This window comes from Odontesthes bonariensis, chromosome 17 (genome assembly GCF_027942865.1).
Source record: "Odontesthes bonariensis isolate fOdoBon6 chromosome 17, fOdoBon6.hap1, whole genome shotgun sequence".
NCBI classification, from domain to species: Eukaryota; Metazoa; Chordata; class Actinopteri; order Atheriniformes; family Atherinopsidae; genus Odontesthes; species Odontesthes bonariensis.
The window spans coordinates 28,277,378-28,293,767 of NC_134522.1; the positions used below are offsets into that span (position 1 = coordinate 28,277,378).

The window sequence follows — 16,390 nt, forward strand, 5'->3', positions numbered from 1 at the left end:
CTATACACCAAATGGCAGTTCAGAGTACCCACCCTTTTTGGAGTCCCTGGAGGAGGCACTGGAGAGTGCTCTTCCGGGAGACTCCCTCGTCCTGCTGGGGGACTTCAATGCTCACGTTGGCAATGACAGTGAGACCTGAAGGGGCGTGATTGGGAGGAACGGCCCCCCCGATCTGAATCAGAGTGGTGTTTTGTTGTTGGACTTCTGTGCTCGTCACGGACTGTCCATAACGAACACCATGTTCAGGCATAAGGGTGTCCATATGTGCACTTGGCACCAGGACACCCTAGGCCGCAGCTCGATGATCGACTTTGTGGTTGTATCGTCGGACTTGCGGCCGTATGTCCTGGACACTCGGTTGAAGAGAGGGGCGGAGCTGTCAACTGATCACCACCTGGTTGTGAGTTGGCTCCGCTAGTGGGGGAGGAAGCTGGTCAGACCTGGCAGGCCCAAACGTATTGTGAGGGTCTGTTGGGAACGGCAGGCGGAATCCCCTGTAAGGAGGAGTTTCAACTCCCACCTCCGGCAGAGCTTCAACCATGTCCCGGGGGAGCTGGGGGACATTGAGCCCGAATGGGCCATGTTCCGTGCCTCCATTGTTGAGGCGGCCAACCGGAGCTGTGGCCGTAAGGTGGTCGGTGCCTGTCGTGGCGGCAATCCCCGAACCCGCTGGTGGACACCAGTGGTGAGGGAGGCCGTCAAGCTGAAGAAGGAGTCCTATCGGGCCTTTTTGGCCAGTGGGACTCTGGAAGCAGCTGATGGGTACTGACAGGCCAAGCGGAACGCGGCCTCGGCGGTTGCTGAAGCAAAAACTCGGGCTTGGGAGGAGTTCGGGGAGGACATGGAGAACGACTTCCGGACGGCCTCGAGGAGATTCTGGTCCACCATCCGGCGGCTCAGGGGGGGAAAGCGGTGCACCGTCAACACCGTGTATGGTGGGGGCGGGGCTCTGCTGACCTCAACTGGGGACGTCGTGAGTTGGTGGGGGGAATACTTCAAGGGCCTCCTCTATCCTACCGACACGCCTTCCGATGAGGAAGCAGAGTTGGGGAGCTCGGACGTGGGACCTCCCATCTCTGGGGCTGAGGTCTCCGAGGTGGTCAAAAAACTCCTCGGTGGCAAGGCCCCGTGGGTGGATGAGGTCTGTACTGAGTTCCTCAAGGATCTGGATGTTGTGGGGCTGTTGACACGCCTCTGCAGCATCGCGTGGACATCGGGGGCAGTGCCTCTGTGTGTTCCAACTATAGGGGGATCACACTCCTCAGTCTCCCTGGTAAAGTCTTTTCGGGGGTACTGGAGAGGAGGATCCGACGGATAGTCGAATCTCGGATTCAGGAGGTGCAGTGTGGTTTTCGTCCTGGCCGTGGAACAGTGGACCAGCTCTATATCCTCCGCAGGATCCTGGAGGGAGCATGGGAGTTCGCCCAACCGGTCTACATGTGTTTTGTGGACTTGGAGAAGGCGTTCGACCGTGTCCCTCGGGGACTCTTGTGGGGGGTGCTCCGGGAGTATGGAGTGCCGGACTCCTTGTTATGGGCTGTTTGGTCTCTGTATGACCGGTGTCAGAGTTTGGTCCGCATTGCCGGCAGAAAGTCGGACATGTTTCCTGTGAGGGTTGGACTCCGTCAGGGCTGCCCTTTGTCACCGATTCTGTTCATAATTTTTATGGACAGAATTTCTAGGCGCAGCCAGGGCGTTGAGGGGGTCCGGTTTGGCGACCTCAGAATCGGGTCTCTGCTAGTGAGAATGCCTCCTGGACGCCTCCCCAGTGAGGTGTTCCGGGCCCGTCCCACTGGGAGGAGGCCCCGGGGAAGACCCAGGACACGTTGGAGAGACTATGTTTCTCGGCTGGCCTGGGAACGCCTCGGGGTCCCCCCAGAAGAGCTGGAGGAAGTGGCCGGGGACAGGGACGTCTGGGTCTCTTTGCTCAAGCTGCTGCCCCCGCGACTCGATCCCCGGACCAGCGGAAGATGATGGATGGATGGATGGATGGATGGATGGATGGATGGATGGATGGATGGATGGATGACTACAACTGTTTTTAAAAAAAGTAGGTGCACTCAAGACCAGATGCTGAACTGTTTTAAGGGACATCTCTCACAGTCAGCAGTGACTCTTTTTGGAGACCTTCCTTATGTCTGAGCTTCTCAACCCATATTAAGAATGAGCCAAGCCACCTTACAAACTTCACTGCTTGTATCTAGATTTTCTCTGTATTTCTGTTTTCTGCTATGATCAATATGCTAATGATGTCAAAGTTGTATAGGTGCGATCTGTCCTCTTATTTTTTTCCCCAGTAGATACTGCTTCTGGCCTGATATCACTCATTATTTGCTGTTTTATTTCACTTCTGCCATGTTAACAAGCACAAGCACAAGAACCATTCGTATATTGTTTAATTAACCGTTAAAGTAGTGTTAATCAGAACAGATGCAGTAATTTACCACAACTCCTCATTTTATAATTGTACAACAACAGTACAGTTGAGTTGTTAAGCTGTTAAACGAGCAGAAGCACAAGGCCAGAAGAAGTGTTTCCATGTGCCTTTGGCATTTGTGCTGCTGAATTTACAGCAACAAGGAAGTATTAAAAAGAATGGTGTCCACTTACATCAAATCCTTCTCCTGCTTTGTGAATGCTTTAGACTCTCTCCTTTTCCTTTACTGTGCCCGATACAAGGTGATTAATTCCATCCTTTAGGTGTAGTTGTTTTTACAAAATTCAGGGGTTTTACCACCCTACTGACAAACAAGTTCTCACAGTTTTATAACTACAATTCATTACCTAAGCGAAAAAGCCAAAATAAGACTAATCTAATTTTGCAAGCTATTCTGAGAAAGTATCAGAGCTAAGTTGCTGCTATCAGTGTAAGAAATTATTTCATTTTTATTATAATACTCAATAAAGCCTCCAATTTATTGTCTGGACAGATTCTTTATTTATGTGCAATGGACAACAGTAAACTGGAATGTTACTCCAAAAAGATAGTATTTAAAACTCCCCTGTGGAGTGAGATCGCACATGCAGTCAGTGGGAAGAACCCAAGCTGGTATGACACTTAAAAAGATATACTACTATAACTTACTTCTGCTATTACTGTATTGAAAATACATTTTTATTGATTATATTATGCTAATTGTTCTTTAAAGGTGCAGATTAAAGTTGCAGTTTCAGTGGCCAATTGACAGTGATGAGTCGTGTGAGTGTCAGGATGTGAGACGTGTGGGAGGACAACTGGGAGAAAGACACAAGCAGGCATGAAGGAGGAATCATGCAAATCAGCTTCTGCTCCACTACAAGTCATTCAGATGTACATGCAGACGTTTGCCTCGGTCTGGGTCAGTTATGTGAGATGATGGCAGAGTGACAAACACACTGACAGATTGACTTTCAGGCTAACGAACAGACACATGGATTCAAAGGCAGAAGGCGAGACAGTCATAGGGGAGATGGACAACTCGGGCTTGGTCCGCTTTTTTCACGTTGGTGTTAGGACTGTTTTCATTGTTAGAATTCTGACAGAAAACAGTTTTTCCATGTGCTGGCAAGTGATTTTACTTTTGTGTCCAGATAAACGTAAAAATAAAAGTCTGCAAATTTGCAAGTTTTCAGAAATTTGTTTTCTAAACCATTCATCAGGATTTCCCTATTAGGCCATGTAGTTTTGTACTGTGGGGTTATCATCTTGCAACATATTTCAATTGTTTTTTTAATTTGTCACAATGGTAAAATTGGAGGTTTGTTTAGCCTGTATGTTTTCGTACAAAGGATTTTTTTTCATGCTTTCTATAAACTGATTCCAAGAGATGTGAAACTGATCTACAATGGCTCTCGCTAGCTGCTTCTAAATAAGCTTCCCTTAGAGAAGAAACATGTCATGTGTGTGTTTGTAATAATTTTTGGATAACAACGTGCTCAGTGACACAGAGGAACTCAACAAATCCGACTTTGGATAAATAGACTATATTGAGTTGTTTTTTTCTTTTTTTTTCCTTGAGATTAGATGACTTGGTGTAAAATACAGATAATAATTTATCTATATGGAACTGTGTGTCGGGAGGCATGTGACACACCATTACAGACATATTTGAAGTTGAAATGTTAATCCTCTAAAGTGACAAACTTTTAAATCCTTTTCATCTCTCTGTACACAATAACAACCTTTGAAAAAAAGTGCATGCACGTTTTCCTCAAAATGCAACATTTTGCAGTGCAATTGAATGGTAGAATGAAAAGAGTAAGGATTACGATTATTTTAAAGTGGATGACAAGAACGTTGCGATTGTAAACTGTGAGATATGCAAACTTGGGATTTCAAGAGGTGGCAAGGACATCGCTAACATCATTGATGAGAACAGAAACAGGCTCAAATCTGACAAGGTAGAGATGATGGTTATCATCAAGAAAAACGTACATTTCCTTCTGTGAAGCCAGAGGAGGAGAGTAAAAATTAGGAGTGCAGTTCCAAAAAGCACATTACTGGCCTTACTTTATAACACTGTGGCACTTTTATTTGCTTATTTGTTGACATGCCTGCCAGGTATTTCAAGTTGAGCTGCTGCTCGTTTTTATATTAGACATTGTTGCACTAAACTACAATGTGAAGAATTTGTTTATTACTTGATTACTTTTTTTGTTCAAGCTACCCCACAGAAGTGCTCTGTTTCTAAGTGTTAAATGATAAAACAAGGTGAATAAAATAAAAAAATCAAGGACATCCTGGATCTGTTTCTTCGCTGTCTTTCATTTTTTTAATGTACTGTAGCTGTATCGGATCGGGACTCGGTATCAGTAGATACTCAAAATCAAATTACTCGAACTCGGACTCAATAAAAACCTGATCGGGACATCCCTACTTTTTGTCAGAGGATGCAAAATTACTGTAGCAGGATGGTGTCTTACACCTTGAACTGGGTTCATTTCCCTCTGCCATTAATGTTGCCATCCTCATTGCTTCCAAATATAACATGTCAGTGCTCCACCACAGTCAACCACAGAACCAGTGCACACACACCAGGACTCATCTATCTGCCATTTTCCCTTAAGACAAGACATCTGTGTCACGCTCTGCCTCTTGTCGCCAACAGAGAGCATTTGTCATGTGAAATTAATGTTGAATAAACAGAAAAGAGGGGGACAGAGAAGAATTTAGACTTCAAATGGGCCTGACGTGCACCACTTGACCCAGGCGTTGTTCTTGGTTTTATTGCTGACAGACTATCTTTCTCTCATCTCATCAACATATATGCAGATCTGATGAACATTTCCACTTATATTAATTCTATCTAGCAACTTTTTTGTTTGATTTTTCGGGATAAAGTGAACTGTTTGCAAAACAGGTTTATCAATCACTGTAATCTGACAGATCCTGAACATTCAACAAGTATCACCGACCGCCCACGGAGATCAGAGATTAAAAGGATGGACACCTGACTCCTAAGCGTGGTACTTGTGTCAGAGTATTACTTTGACTATTGTTCATTCCATCCATCCATCCATCCATCCATCCATCCATCCATCCATCCATCCATTATCTTCCGCTTCTCCGGGGTCGGGTCCCGGGGGCAGCAGCTTAAGCAGAGAAACCCAGACGTCCCTGTCCCCGGCCACTTCCTCCAGCTCTTCTGGGGGGACCCCGAGGCGTTCCCAGGCCAGCCGAGAGACATAGTCTCTCCAACGTGTCCTGGGTCTTCCCCGGGGCCTCCTCCCAGTGGGACGGGCCCGGAACACCTCACCGGGGAGGCGTCCAGGAGGCATCCTAACCAGATGCCCGAGCCACCTCATCTGAGTCCTCTCGATGCGGAGGAACAGCGGTTCTACTCCGAGCCCCTCCTGGATGACCGAGCTTCTCACCCTATCTCTAAGGGAGAGCCCAGACACCCTGCGGAGGAAACTCATTTCGGCCGCTTGTATTCGCAATCTCGTTCTTTCGGTCACTACCCACAGTTCGTGACCATAGGTGAGGGTAGGAACGTAGATTGACCGGTAAATCGAGAGCTTCGCCTTCTGGCTCAGCTCCTTATTCACCACGACGGGCCGGTGCAGAGCCCGCATCACTGCAGACGCCGCACCGATCCGCCTGTCAATCTCCTGCTCCCTTCGTCCCTCACTCGTGAACAAGACCCCGAGATACTTGAACTCCTCCACTTGAGGAAGGATCTCATTCCCAACCCGAAGAGGGCATTCCACCCTTTTCCGGCCGAGGACCATGGTCTCAGATTTGGAGGTGCTGATTCTCATCCCAGGCGCTTCACACTCGGCTGCGAACCGCTCCAGTGAGAGCTGAAGGTCACGGCCCGACGACGCCAACAGAACCACATCGTCCGCAAAAAGCAGAGACCCGATTCTGAGGTCGCCAAACCGGACCCCCTCAACGCCCTGGCTGGACCTAGAAATTCTGTCCATAAAAATTATGAACAGAATCGGGACAAAGGGCAGCCCTGACGGAGTCCAACCCTCACAGGAAACATGTCCGACTTACTGCCGGCAATGCGGACCAAACTCTGACACCGGTCATACAGAGACCGAACAGCCCATATCAAGGGGTCCGGCACTCCATACTCCCGGAGCACCCCCCACAAGAGTCCCCGAGGGACACGGTCGAACGCCCTCACCAAGTCCACAAAACGCATGTAGACCGGTTGGGCGAACTCCCATGCACCCTCCAGGATCCTGCCGAGGGTATAGAGCTGGTCCACTGTTCCACGGCCAGGACGAAAACCACACTGCACCTCCTGAATCCGAGATTCGACTATCCGGCGGATCCTCCTCTCCAGTACCCCCGAATAGACCTTACCAGGGAGGCTGAGGAGTGTGATCCCCCTATAGTTTATAGCAGTGGTTCCCAAACTGTGGTACGCGTACCCCTAGTGGTACGCAGAGGTACTGCAGGGGGTACGCGGCGCACCGGGAGTTTTTTTATTTTTTTATTTTTTATTTATTAAGGCGTCACACTTTTATGGAGGACTGTTTATGAAGGAGACTCCAGTTTTGTGATGAATGTTACATGAGTTAGGCCTGTTAATGTATTCTTAAAGCGATACTCCGGAGTAAAGTCAACCTGGGGTCAAAGCAAGGCTGCTCAATTTCTCCATTGATAAAATAATTTCACAACTCTACAACATAAAAATTCATAAAAAAAACATGTAGAATATAGCATATACTTTGTTGTCTACAGTAGTAGATCAACCCTCATCTTACTTTGAAGCTCCCAGCTCCCTGAAGTGACGTCGACGCAGCTTTAGCTGCAGAGAAGCTATCAGGCTTGTGTTGATAATAATAAACTCCTGGGCTATTTTCAAACTTCCAAATGCATCGTTTTGTGAGTACAGACCATATTTGTACTACTGTAGAAGTTTGGTGTCATGGCATGTGATTTTAGTGTGGTAATTTTGGAGATACTGCCAGGATCCATTAACCCTTGTACGAAGCTATTCGGGATAACTCAGTAACTCAGCTGATGTTCAGCCAAGATCGAAAAAACTGCGGGTGGGCTACTTGGCTGGATGTCACAGTTCAAATGACCCCAGGTTGAATCTACTCCGGAGTATCGCTTTAAAAAGAGAGAGAAATGAGTTATGTTCATGTATTCTTAAAAAAAAGAGAAATGTTACTTGTTTAAGTTAGATAACAAAGGAAGATTATTTTGATTTAGTATTTATGCTATTTTGGTTAATTATTTATATTTCAAGAAAATGTTTTTTATTCTTATGTTGAATTCAACTGAGGTTAAAAAAAAAAGAGAGAAAGCCTGAGAATTTTATGTTCAAGTTTAGGATATTAAATAAAATGATTTTCATGTAATAACCACTGTGTTGCTCTACTTTTGGAGAATCATCGCACGTGTTGTATGTGTGAGGGGGTACTCGTGGTGTGACAAGAAAGCTCAGGGGGTACTCAGGCCAAAAAAGTTTGGGAACCACTGGTTTATAGTACATAGTTCATTCCCTGTTCATGTAGTTTTTTCTGTTCCAGTTCGGATTTCCTTTGATCTAATACTGTACTACTTTATTGCACATTAAAACTACTTGGTTAAAAATATGATCGATAAACATTAAAAAGTACAATAAAAGACATTTGTCAACATTTCACACATTGCTGTGGTGACATGTCCCTATGCTGTTACGGTACCAGCTAGGGAAACTCTTTATGTCCAAAAAAGAAGCTTTCAGTGTACCCGGTAAGGTCAAAATCACTACATCAGCCTCCAGAACAAGTGTGTGTATGTGATGAGTTGGGACCAAAAACAGTTGTACGAGACAACTCGGTTTCAAGGACCATGTTTTTCATAAATCACATTACCTTATCCATTACCTTAGCTTCATTTTAGGTAATCAGAGACCACGCTGCAATATATCAACTTTGTTAAACTACATTAATATTTACAAACGCAAACACGACTAATGTTAAAGGGACTTTCTAACTTTGCTAACTTTTACTGACGCTAATTAGCCCTATGACCTTTTCTAAAAGAGCAAACTCAAGGAGTACTCCGCAGATTTAGCACCATACTCTTCTCATGACATTGCTGTTCTCATAGTGAACATATCTCCCTTTAAAACAAAGACAGTCACAATTGAAGCAGCAGAGTAAGAAATATCTGCATTTCCCTTTTAATTTATGCTTTATTGGAAATCTGGTACCTTCAACACAAGTGGACATCTGACAGTGGGAGTTTGAGGTGTGTAATGTTAGCATTGGCTTATGTAGTCTGCATCCTTTACCCTGCAGAACTGAGGTAAATTCATTTCACTTATGCCAAACACCAGATACTGAATTTTCAAACCTGTGGTCTTTAGGGAAATGGCATTTCTAATAATTCAGGTAATATATGCAGATATGTACTTGTTTGTGCTTTGTGACATGTGACATCACGTGTGGGTGTAATTACAGACTTTAATTGTTTCTTGTTGTTTATGTATTATGTATTGGGTAAACTATATTCCTGCAGTATACATTATAGTTATAGATATACTATTGTAATAGATGGATAACAGAATAAAATTGGAAAAAAGTTAATTAAAAATTTGTTGGAAAAACTAAAAGGTAGAAAGCTAGAAATCTAGAAATCTAGAAAATCTTCAAAGATGAATGAATTGAGGTGTTTATGTCACATGCAGCATCAGCAGGTAAGAGGGGAAACGCTCAGTAGACAACCTGGAAAGAAATTCACAGCCAACAGTGACACTTTTGTGACAATTTCTCATGACAATCAAGGGAAGAAAGGGCTTAAACTTTCTCCTATATTCTCTCCATTTTACTCTGGCTCCACACCCTTAACATCTGCTCTTCAACTGATCTGGATTCCGGATCTTAGGCCAGGCATTACTTTGGCTTAGGAAAGCTCAATCAGCTTTGCCCACAAGATGATGCAAATTAAGACTCATCAGAGCCACTGCAGCAGGCTGCCACCAGTATTACGCAATTCTAGAACATTTTCTTACTGGCCTTTGGTATACAGAAGGAAATTAGCAATCATTCCTCCACTGATGTTCATTATCTTGCACTGTTTTAATAAATTAAACAACTAAATAAACATAAATTAAAAGAAAGAAATAAAGCCATAACACAGCACACATCTGACCACACGAAGCTCTGCTGTCTGAGGTGCAAGAAATTTGAAACTTAAAACTGCCAAGTATGAAGTAATTCTTTAATGTCTGTCTGCATTTAGGAGTGTCTGTGATAATATTTATTGCAGTAAGTGGATTTCTGGATGAATTTAAGAGCAGTGAAAGACAAGTATGAAAAAATAGATCAAAAGCTCATTCTTCTTGGCATAATTTGAAAAGCTTATGAGCCAGGATAATTTTGTATCAAGATGCCCATGGTACTGATGATGGGATCAGTCAGATCGTTGCATAAGATTCTAGCACATCCCTAAAATCCTCAGTGGAGTTAGGGAATGGACTCTGTGGTGGTCAATTAATAGGTAAAAATGATGTCTCATGCTTGTGTCACCAGTCTTGCACATTTCAAGTCTGATGAACCCTGACATTGTCATGAATTATGATGGTGCCATGATTAAAGAAAAAGAAAAATTGATGGAAAAAACCTGGCCATTCAGTTTATTCAGGTAGTAAGCTGACCAATTTTTTTCAGGCAAAAAATCCAAATGCTGCACCAGGACTTCATCCACCACTTTTCTTCTCCTCAGTGCGCCCAAAACTCTGGAACAGGGTAAATCTGGAGTCATCAAAGCACACTTTTGGTTCCCCAGCACACTGATGCTTTTTTCCCTCTTGATTACCTTCACAGATAAAGATTTTTAAGGCTACGCAGCTGTTTAGTTCCAGTACCCTGAGTTCTCTTCACGTTGTGCATGAGGAGATGCTCTGACTATCAAACATGAGTTCAGTTGTTGAATTTATTCAATTTGGTTTATTCAAACATTTAAATGGTCTCCAATCAGGACCAAATTTCTTCATTAAAGCTGATGGTTTACCATTTTCTTTCTGTGTTTAAATAATGTATTGGAACAGTTAATGGTTAATCTCCCGAGATGTTTCTGGGCTTGATGCAGACCAATAATTGGACCCTTCTAAAAGAGTATAAAATCTTTTCCACGACCCCAGGATGTTTTATCTGACATGGTTGTTGAAGGAATGAGAAGCTACTTACTGCATCAGTTTGGGTTAAGTAACTTGTTGCAGGCTAAAATATATTGGTCAGTACAGTACTTTTCCATTGGAACGTCCTTATTGCTTTGGAAAATCTTTTATTTTATTTTATTCTTCCAAGCAGTCTAGCTCATTAAACCTTAAAATGCACCTTTTTGTTTCTGATGTGATCATTTTCATAGCTCTCCAGTGATGTAAAGATGTTTCCTTTATCATATTGTATTTCTATTTTCACAACCTCTATAGCCTCTTTCTGTTTCTCTGCCACCGCCGTGTTGATGAGACCAAGAAACTGCACCACACCATCAATCCGCCATGCTAAGAAGATCATTGGTCACAGTCGGACAGAGCAAACACAGCCGAGCATATCATGTCTCTGTATTGTTCACCACCCAGCTGAGGCTGTTTACTGTCCAGTTTCCAGGAATAAAACAATACGGACAACAAACCAGTGAGGCTCTGGCTTGGCCCTGATATTTCACTCTCGGGCATGGACAAATCAGCTTGAGACAAAAACCAAACCACTGTTTTTTTTTTAAACAAGACAAAGCCATTTTAAAATTTCTGCTTTCACCAAGTGAACTGATATCAAAAAGGTTTCAGAGTACACCAGCACACTGAAGAGAATGGACAGAAGTTTAAGAAACATGACAATACTCGGCAGATAGATAATTAGAAATATGAAAACACTTAAACATCTAAAAATAGCCATTGGCTTTGTGCTTTCTGTCTGTGTTCAGCATTTTAACATCTACCATGAAAGAATGAGGACTTATTTTTGGAGGAAATTTAATGTTTTCTAACCTGCTCACCAAACTAAGCTTTTACTTGTTATTAGCCGCATTCCCACTATAGGAACCTTTGGCAGTTTCTATAACCTTTTAAGGAACGGGGCCGTTTTTTCCCGCATTCGGACATACAGGAACTCGGGACCACGGCCCTCAGTTCCTATAACCATTTTAGCTCCTTCTTCGTGGTTGGGTCTTTTCTGGGTTCTATAGGAACACATCTGACGTAGGTGTTTGGTGGTCGGTAGCTACGCCCCTTGTCATGTTGTCACGGCTGAAATGTTTCCTCATACAACACGGACACAACCTGCGCGTGTTTAATAAGTTAAACTTACACGTTGTCTCCTTTGTCTGCGGCGCGCTGCTCTCCTTCATGAAATGAAAAAGTATCGTCTCCTGACTCTCTCTGTGAGCTCTTCCAGCTTCGATGTTAGACACCCGATGTGATCGTCCATGATTAATATCACCATCATGCAGACCATGAACACGGTGGCCTCCCTGCTCTCCATATTAGCTTCTTTGTGGTGTTTTTTCTTCTCTCCTTACTTTTCGCGGGTTTTGTTTTATTTTGTTTTGTTTTTGAATGTGGCGCTAAAGTAACACGTCACTGTCGCAGACGGTTGCGTCGCATCAGTCCCTATCAGGTCCCGACTCATGTGCGAATGCAAACTGAACAGTTATTAGAACGGAATTCGAGGAGGACCATTCTTAGAATGGCATTCTTAGAACTGCTCTGTGTGAATGCGGCTAATGTCACACAAGCACTGAAATTTGCTGCATTTCCTTGCACACCCAACATGACCAGAAATTGATTCCAAAAGATGCCCCAACAAGGCTATCAAAATTCAGTCACCGACTAAGCTTTGATGCAAAGTTCTCACTTTGATTTCAGCAACTGCATGACTTTTCGAAGATTAGTGAAAAACAACCAATATAGTCAACTAACTGATGTAAAAAAATATATATATTTAGCTTGGAGAAGTCAATGTTTGATTAATATGTATATAAATCAATTACATCAATTGGAAGTCTGTGAAAATACAAAAATATCAGTCATCTCATTGAGCATCAGACCATGAAGTTCAACACCCTCCACTGTGATGTCAACCCCACACCATTCTATTTAAGTTAAACCAAAACACTGACCCAAAGCATCACAAAAATAATTTCAGCCCCAAACTATATATAGTTTACACTATATTCATATGTTGTCATGGACAACAAAGCATCTTTTAAGAATTCAAATGTTTCCTGTCTACTTGAAAAATATACCACAGAGAAACGTACAGTAACTGCCAAACACATCTCTGAAAACAAGTGGCCAATAGAAACAGAAACCATGTTTCTTTTTCATGGGTGAAATGAAGTCATTTCAGAATTGCCTCACTGTTGTGAATATAAAAAAAACATCTCTGAGGTGGCTCCATCTAAACAGGCTTACATGTGTACAGCTTATTTGCACGAAACTCAAAAGCAGTCCTTAAGATTGCTAAAGTAAAGGAAACGGGATGAATAATGTACAGCCGCAGCAGCCTAAGGGCACAAAGCTTCCGGGTAAGAAAAAGGACGACTGAAAATCTGTCACACGAGTGCAAAATAGAAGAACGAGTACTCTATTCCAGGCTCAGGTACATATGAAATGTTAAAAAGTTTGTAAATAAAACGAAAATGTTCTATCTCCTTGAGTGAATAACCATTTTCTGTTGTTTAATAAAAGGTTCTTGGCAGCTGCATACATCCGTTTAACTTTAATGTCAATCTCTTTTGTTTCTTAGTCCTTTTGTTCAAAGGTCTTCCAGGGGGCCCAAAAAAAACCTTCTACATAAGAGTTTGTACTACCTGTTTTGCAGACTGTGCATGCAGTTTAACAATTAATGACCTGAAAGTAACTTTTCTCTTCCAGACATTAGTATTAGACATTGTTACACCAACCCCTTCAGGCCAGCAGAGACATCAACAATACAAGAGAAAAAATGATTGTCCAATAATACACATCCTTCTCAAAAGGTCTAAAAACCTAAAACTCAAAGATAAACACTACTGGCTCAAGGCAGCTTGTTTAAATCACGAATTTGGATAACAAATGATGCACAAGCTTGTTAGCATCCCAATATTCTGAACAATCTGATTATTCTGCAGATTAACCACAGGGAGTGTAATTCATCATTATCTCAGGCCAATGCTGGTTTCTATTTCTATGTTCAGTTATTTTCTGCTTCTATCCTGCTACTTAGATCTGAGCAGCCTCTGACATTGTTTAAAAAGCTGTTTCAACAGAAAAATGACCTGTTAGCATTCTTCATTACTTTGAAGACTACTTTAACTCCACGAGGACAACCTGTTCAAAAATCCAATAACCTTAAAACTGGCTGTGCATGAAGATTACGTGTTTCTGTGGAGAACACAAAAATATACAACATGCAAAGAAATCTAAGAAATCAATCAATATTGAGAGTTACACAAGACAACCAACATCCCAAAGCCATGCTCCTGAAGTTTAGACTTCAGTTATGTCAAATCAAAGTGCTACTCTACCTACTTCTTGGGCCCATATGTGCTAAAATGTGATTTTGTTACTCTATTCGGGGTTTGGCACATTCATCATGTCACGGCAATAATGTGCAATTAGTTTTTGTCAAGAATAACTCTTTATAGATTGGATCTTGATTACAGGTTAAGAGATTGTTCATTGTGATATGATTAGGGGGGTTCATTTTGGTAAAACAGAACACTGTAAAGTTCCTGTAGGTGCCCGGACAGTCTGGCAACTAAGTTTTTTTACAATTCTAACGATGTCAGAAACTGTTTTTCGGTAAAGATTACTGCCACGACTATTTTGAAGTTAGTGTTTGTTCATCACAGCAGTCAAACGTCTGCATTGGCTGCAGTGCATTGATATATTTACACATTCATTTATTGTCATTTTTGCTAAACTTTTTTCTGCTTCCTTTATCCTATTGAATGTTTTTTTTTAACTCGATGTTAACAAGTACAGAAAGCTGTTTGGTCATTTTAGTGCATTCCAGTTTAAAATCTGGACCAGTCTCTTAAAAGAAGACGCTCCATGCTGTTAAAGCAAAACTTGACAATCCAAATAAGATGGCATTTTCTTTGTTAAGGCTTAGAATTCCAGCATCTTATATGTATGGTTCTCTCAATTCACTGAATAAATAAATAAACTGATATTTTGGTAGTTGTTTTCATTTGAATACCGTGTACCTACTTGCTGTATACAGAAGCCGTTTTAATTATATCAACTCTGTAAAGCATTTTCAAAAATTAGTCTGGCCTGTCCAAAATTGAATTCCTGGTGCCGTGACTGATGAGTAGATGCAAAGATAAATGATCTACTTGGGTAATTAAATAGTTTGTAATGTTTCGTGACAATTTCATCTGTGAAATACACAATAAAAAAATTCATTGTGTATTAAATACATGTTTAAAAAATACATTAATCAACTAATGATACAATTAGTATTAGTTGACAGAGTTTCTGTTTATCTTCAAGAAACTCTTGAAGACCCAGCTCTTCAGAGAGCATCTCCTATCCTGGCACTTACCCTGTACTTCCCTGCCCCCTCTACTGCACTTTATCTTTCTGTACTTCCCTCTATGCCTGCACTCCATCTCTACACTGTCACTCCTGTCACCTCTGACAGAGTCTGACTAGTGGTTTCCTTCTATGTAGCTTAATGTTAGCTTTGATGTTAGCTGTAATGTCATATCTGCTAAATACCTAAAACATTAACATTCACCTGTAAGTGTGTCTACACAGACCATCACACAGCTTCAAATGTGATAAATATAAAACATCAGCATTCAAGGCAATTTGTGTGTCATGTGTCTAAAATTCATAACAGCAGCATAGTGATACCTATTGAAAAACCTATAGTTGGCACAATAGGAAGCAATATAGTGACATTTTACTCCAAAGTGATTGAATCCAAAAATACAGACTGGTTCCCAGAAAGCTGCCACCACAGGGTATGTGACGCAAAAAGCATCATTGAGTGTACTCATACTTACATCCCACCATCATCATAGCCACAGAAAAGATTTTCTCTCCATCAGTTGTAGGGGCAATATTGCCAAAGCCGATGGTTGTCAAACTTGTCATGGTGAAATACAGAGATGTGATGTACAGAGAGTCCTTGCCAGGGCCACCCTCCCATTGGCCAGAACCACTGGCATTGTATCGGTAAGGTGATCCAATATTGATAGCCAGCTGGTAAAGCCAACTGTCCATCTTGATGGTGTTGGTGGCCTCATCAATCACCTCGTAGTCTCCTATGCTGTACCTGTTAGGAAGAAAATGTGGAATATCATTCAATTTACTAGGAATGACACTGGACTTTACAAGCTGACAAATCTAGTTAGATAAAAAATATTAGAACAAGGGAATCGAGCATGAACATTTATCTCAACATCGCTCTTATAACAAAGCCTTTCATTCCAAACTCCCTACTTGTTATCAGCAGTGATGAGGGACTTTTCAGTATGAGGCTCATCATCAGACCTTGTCTGTTTATTGATTGTCCTAAGCTTTTTGAATACTTTTTTGACTATGTAAGTGCTCATTCTGTTTACTCTCCCACTCAGTTAGTAAAAACAAACAAATAAAAATGTCTAAAAGATCAAATAAAACTTTGTCTAACTTCACATAAAACTTGATAAAATTGTGATGAGGTGTGGAGAGAGATTATTCATTTGATGCATAAAGCAGGTTGAGCTTCCTGATTAAACATGCAGAATTCAGGATGAAGTCTGGTTTTCAAACAAAATGCAAACAATATAATCCTGGGAAGAATTGTAGTTCCTATCAGTAAATAACTTCAAAATCAAATCAATATAATGAGATTACTATTACAAATTCAAATCAACACAGGACAGAGCCCTCCAGAAAAAAATAATCCTATGTGGATGTACCAAATATAAACAAGCTTTAACTCTTTCAACTTAATGCTCAAATTTTCGTTCATTTGC

At 41.9% G+C, this 16,390-nt stretch overlaps 1 protein-coding gene across 1 annotated transcript in view; it reads right to left on the reverse strand.

The window, feature by feature from the left end:
* kcnh5b (potassium voltage-gated channel, subfamily H (eag-related), member 5b) overlaps positions 1–16,390 on the reverse strand; it is a 194,094-nt gene that overhangs the window by 114,789 nt on the left and 62,915 nt on the right. Inside the window, exon 8 of the mRNA XM_075447653.1 lies at positions 15,434–15,705. Within this exon, the coding sequence (XP_075303768.1) occupies positions 15,434–15,705 (272 nt within the window). The remainder of the gene's footprint in view (positions 1–15,433; positions 15,706–16,390) is intronic.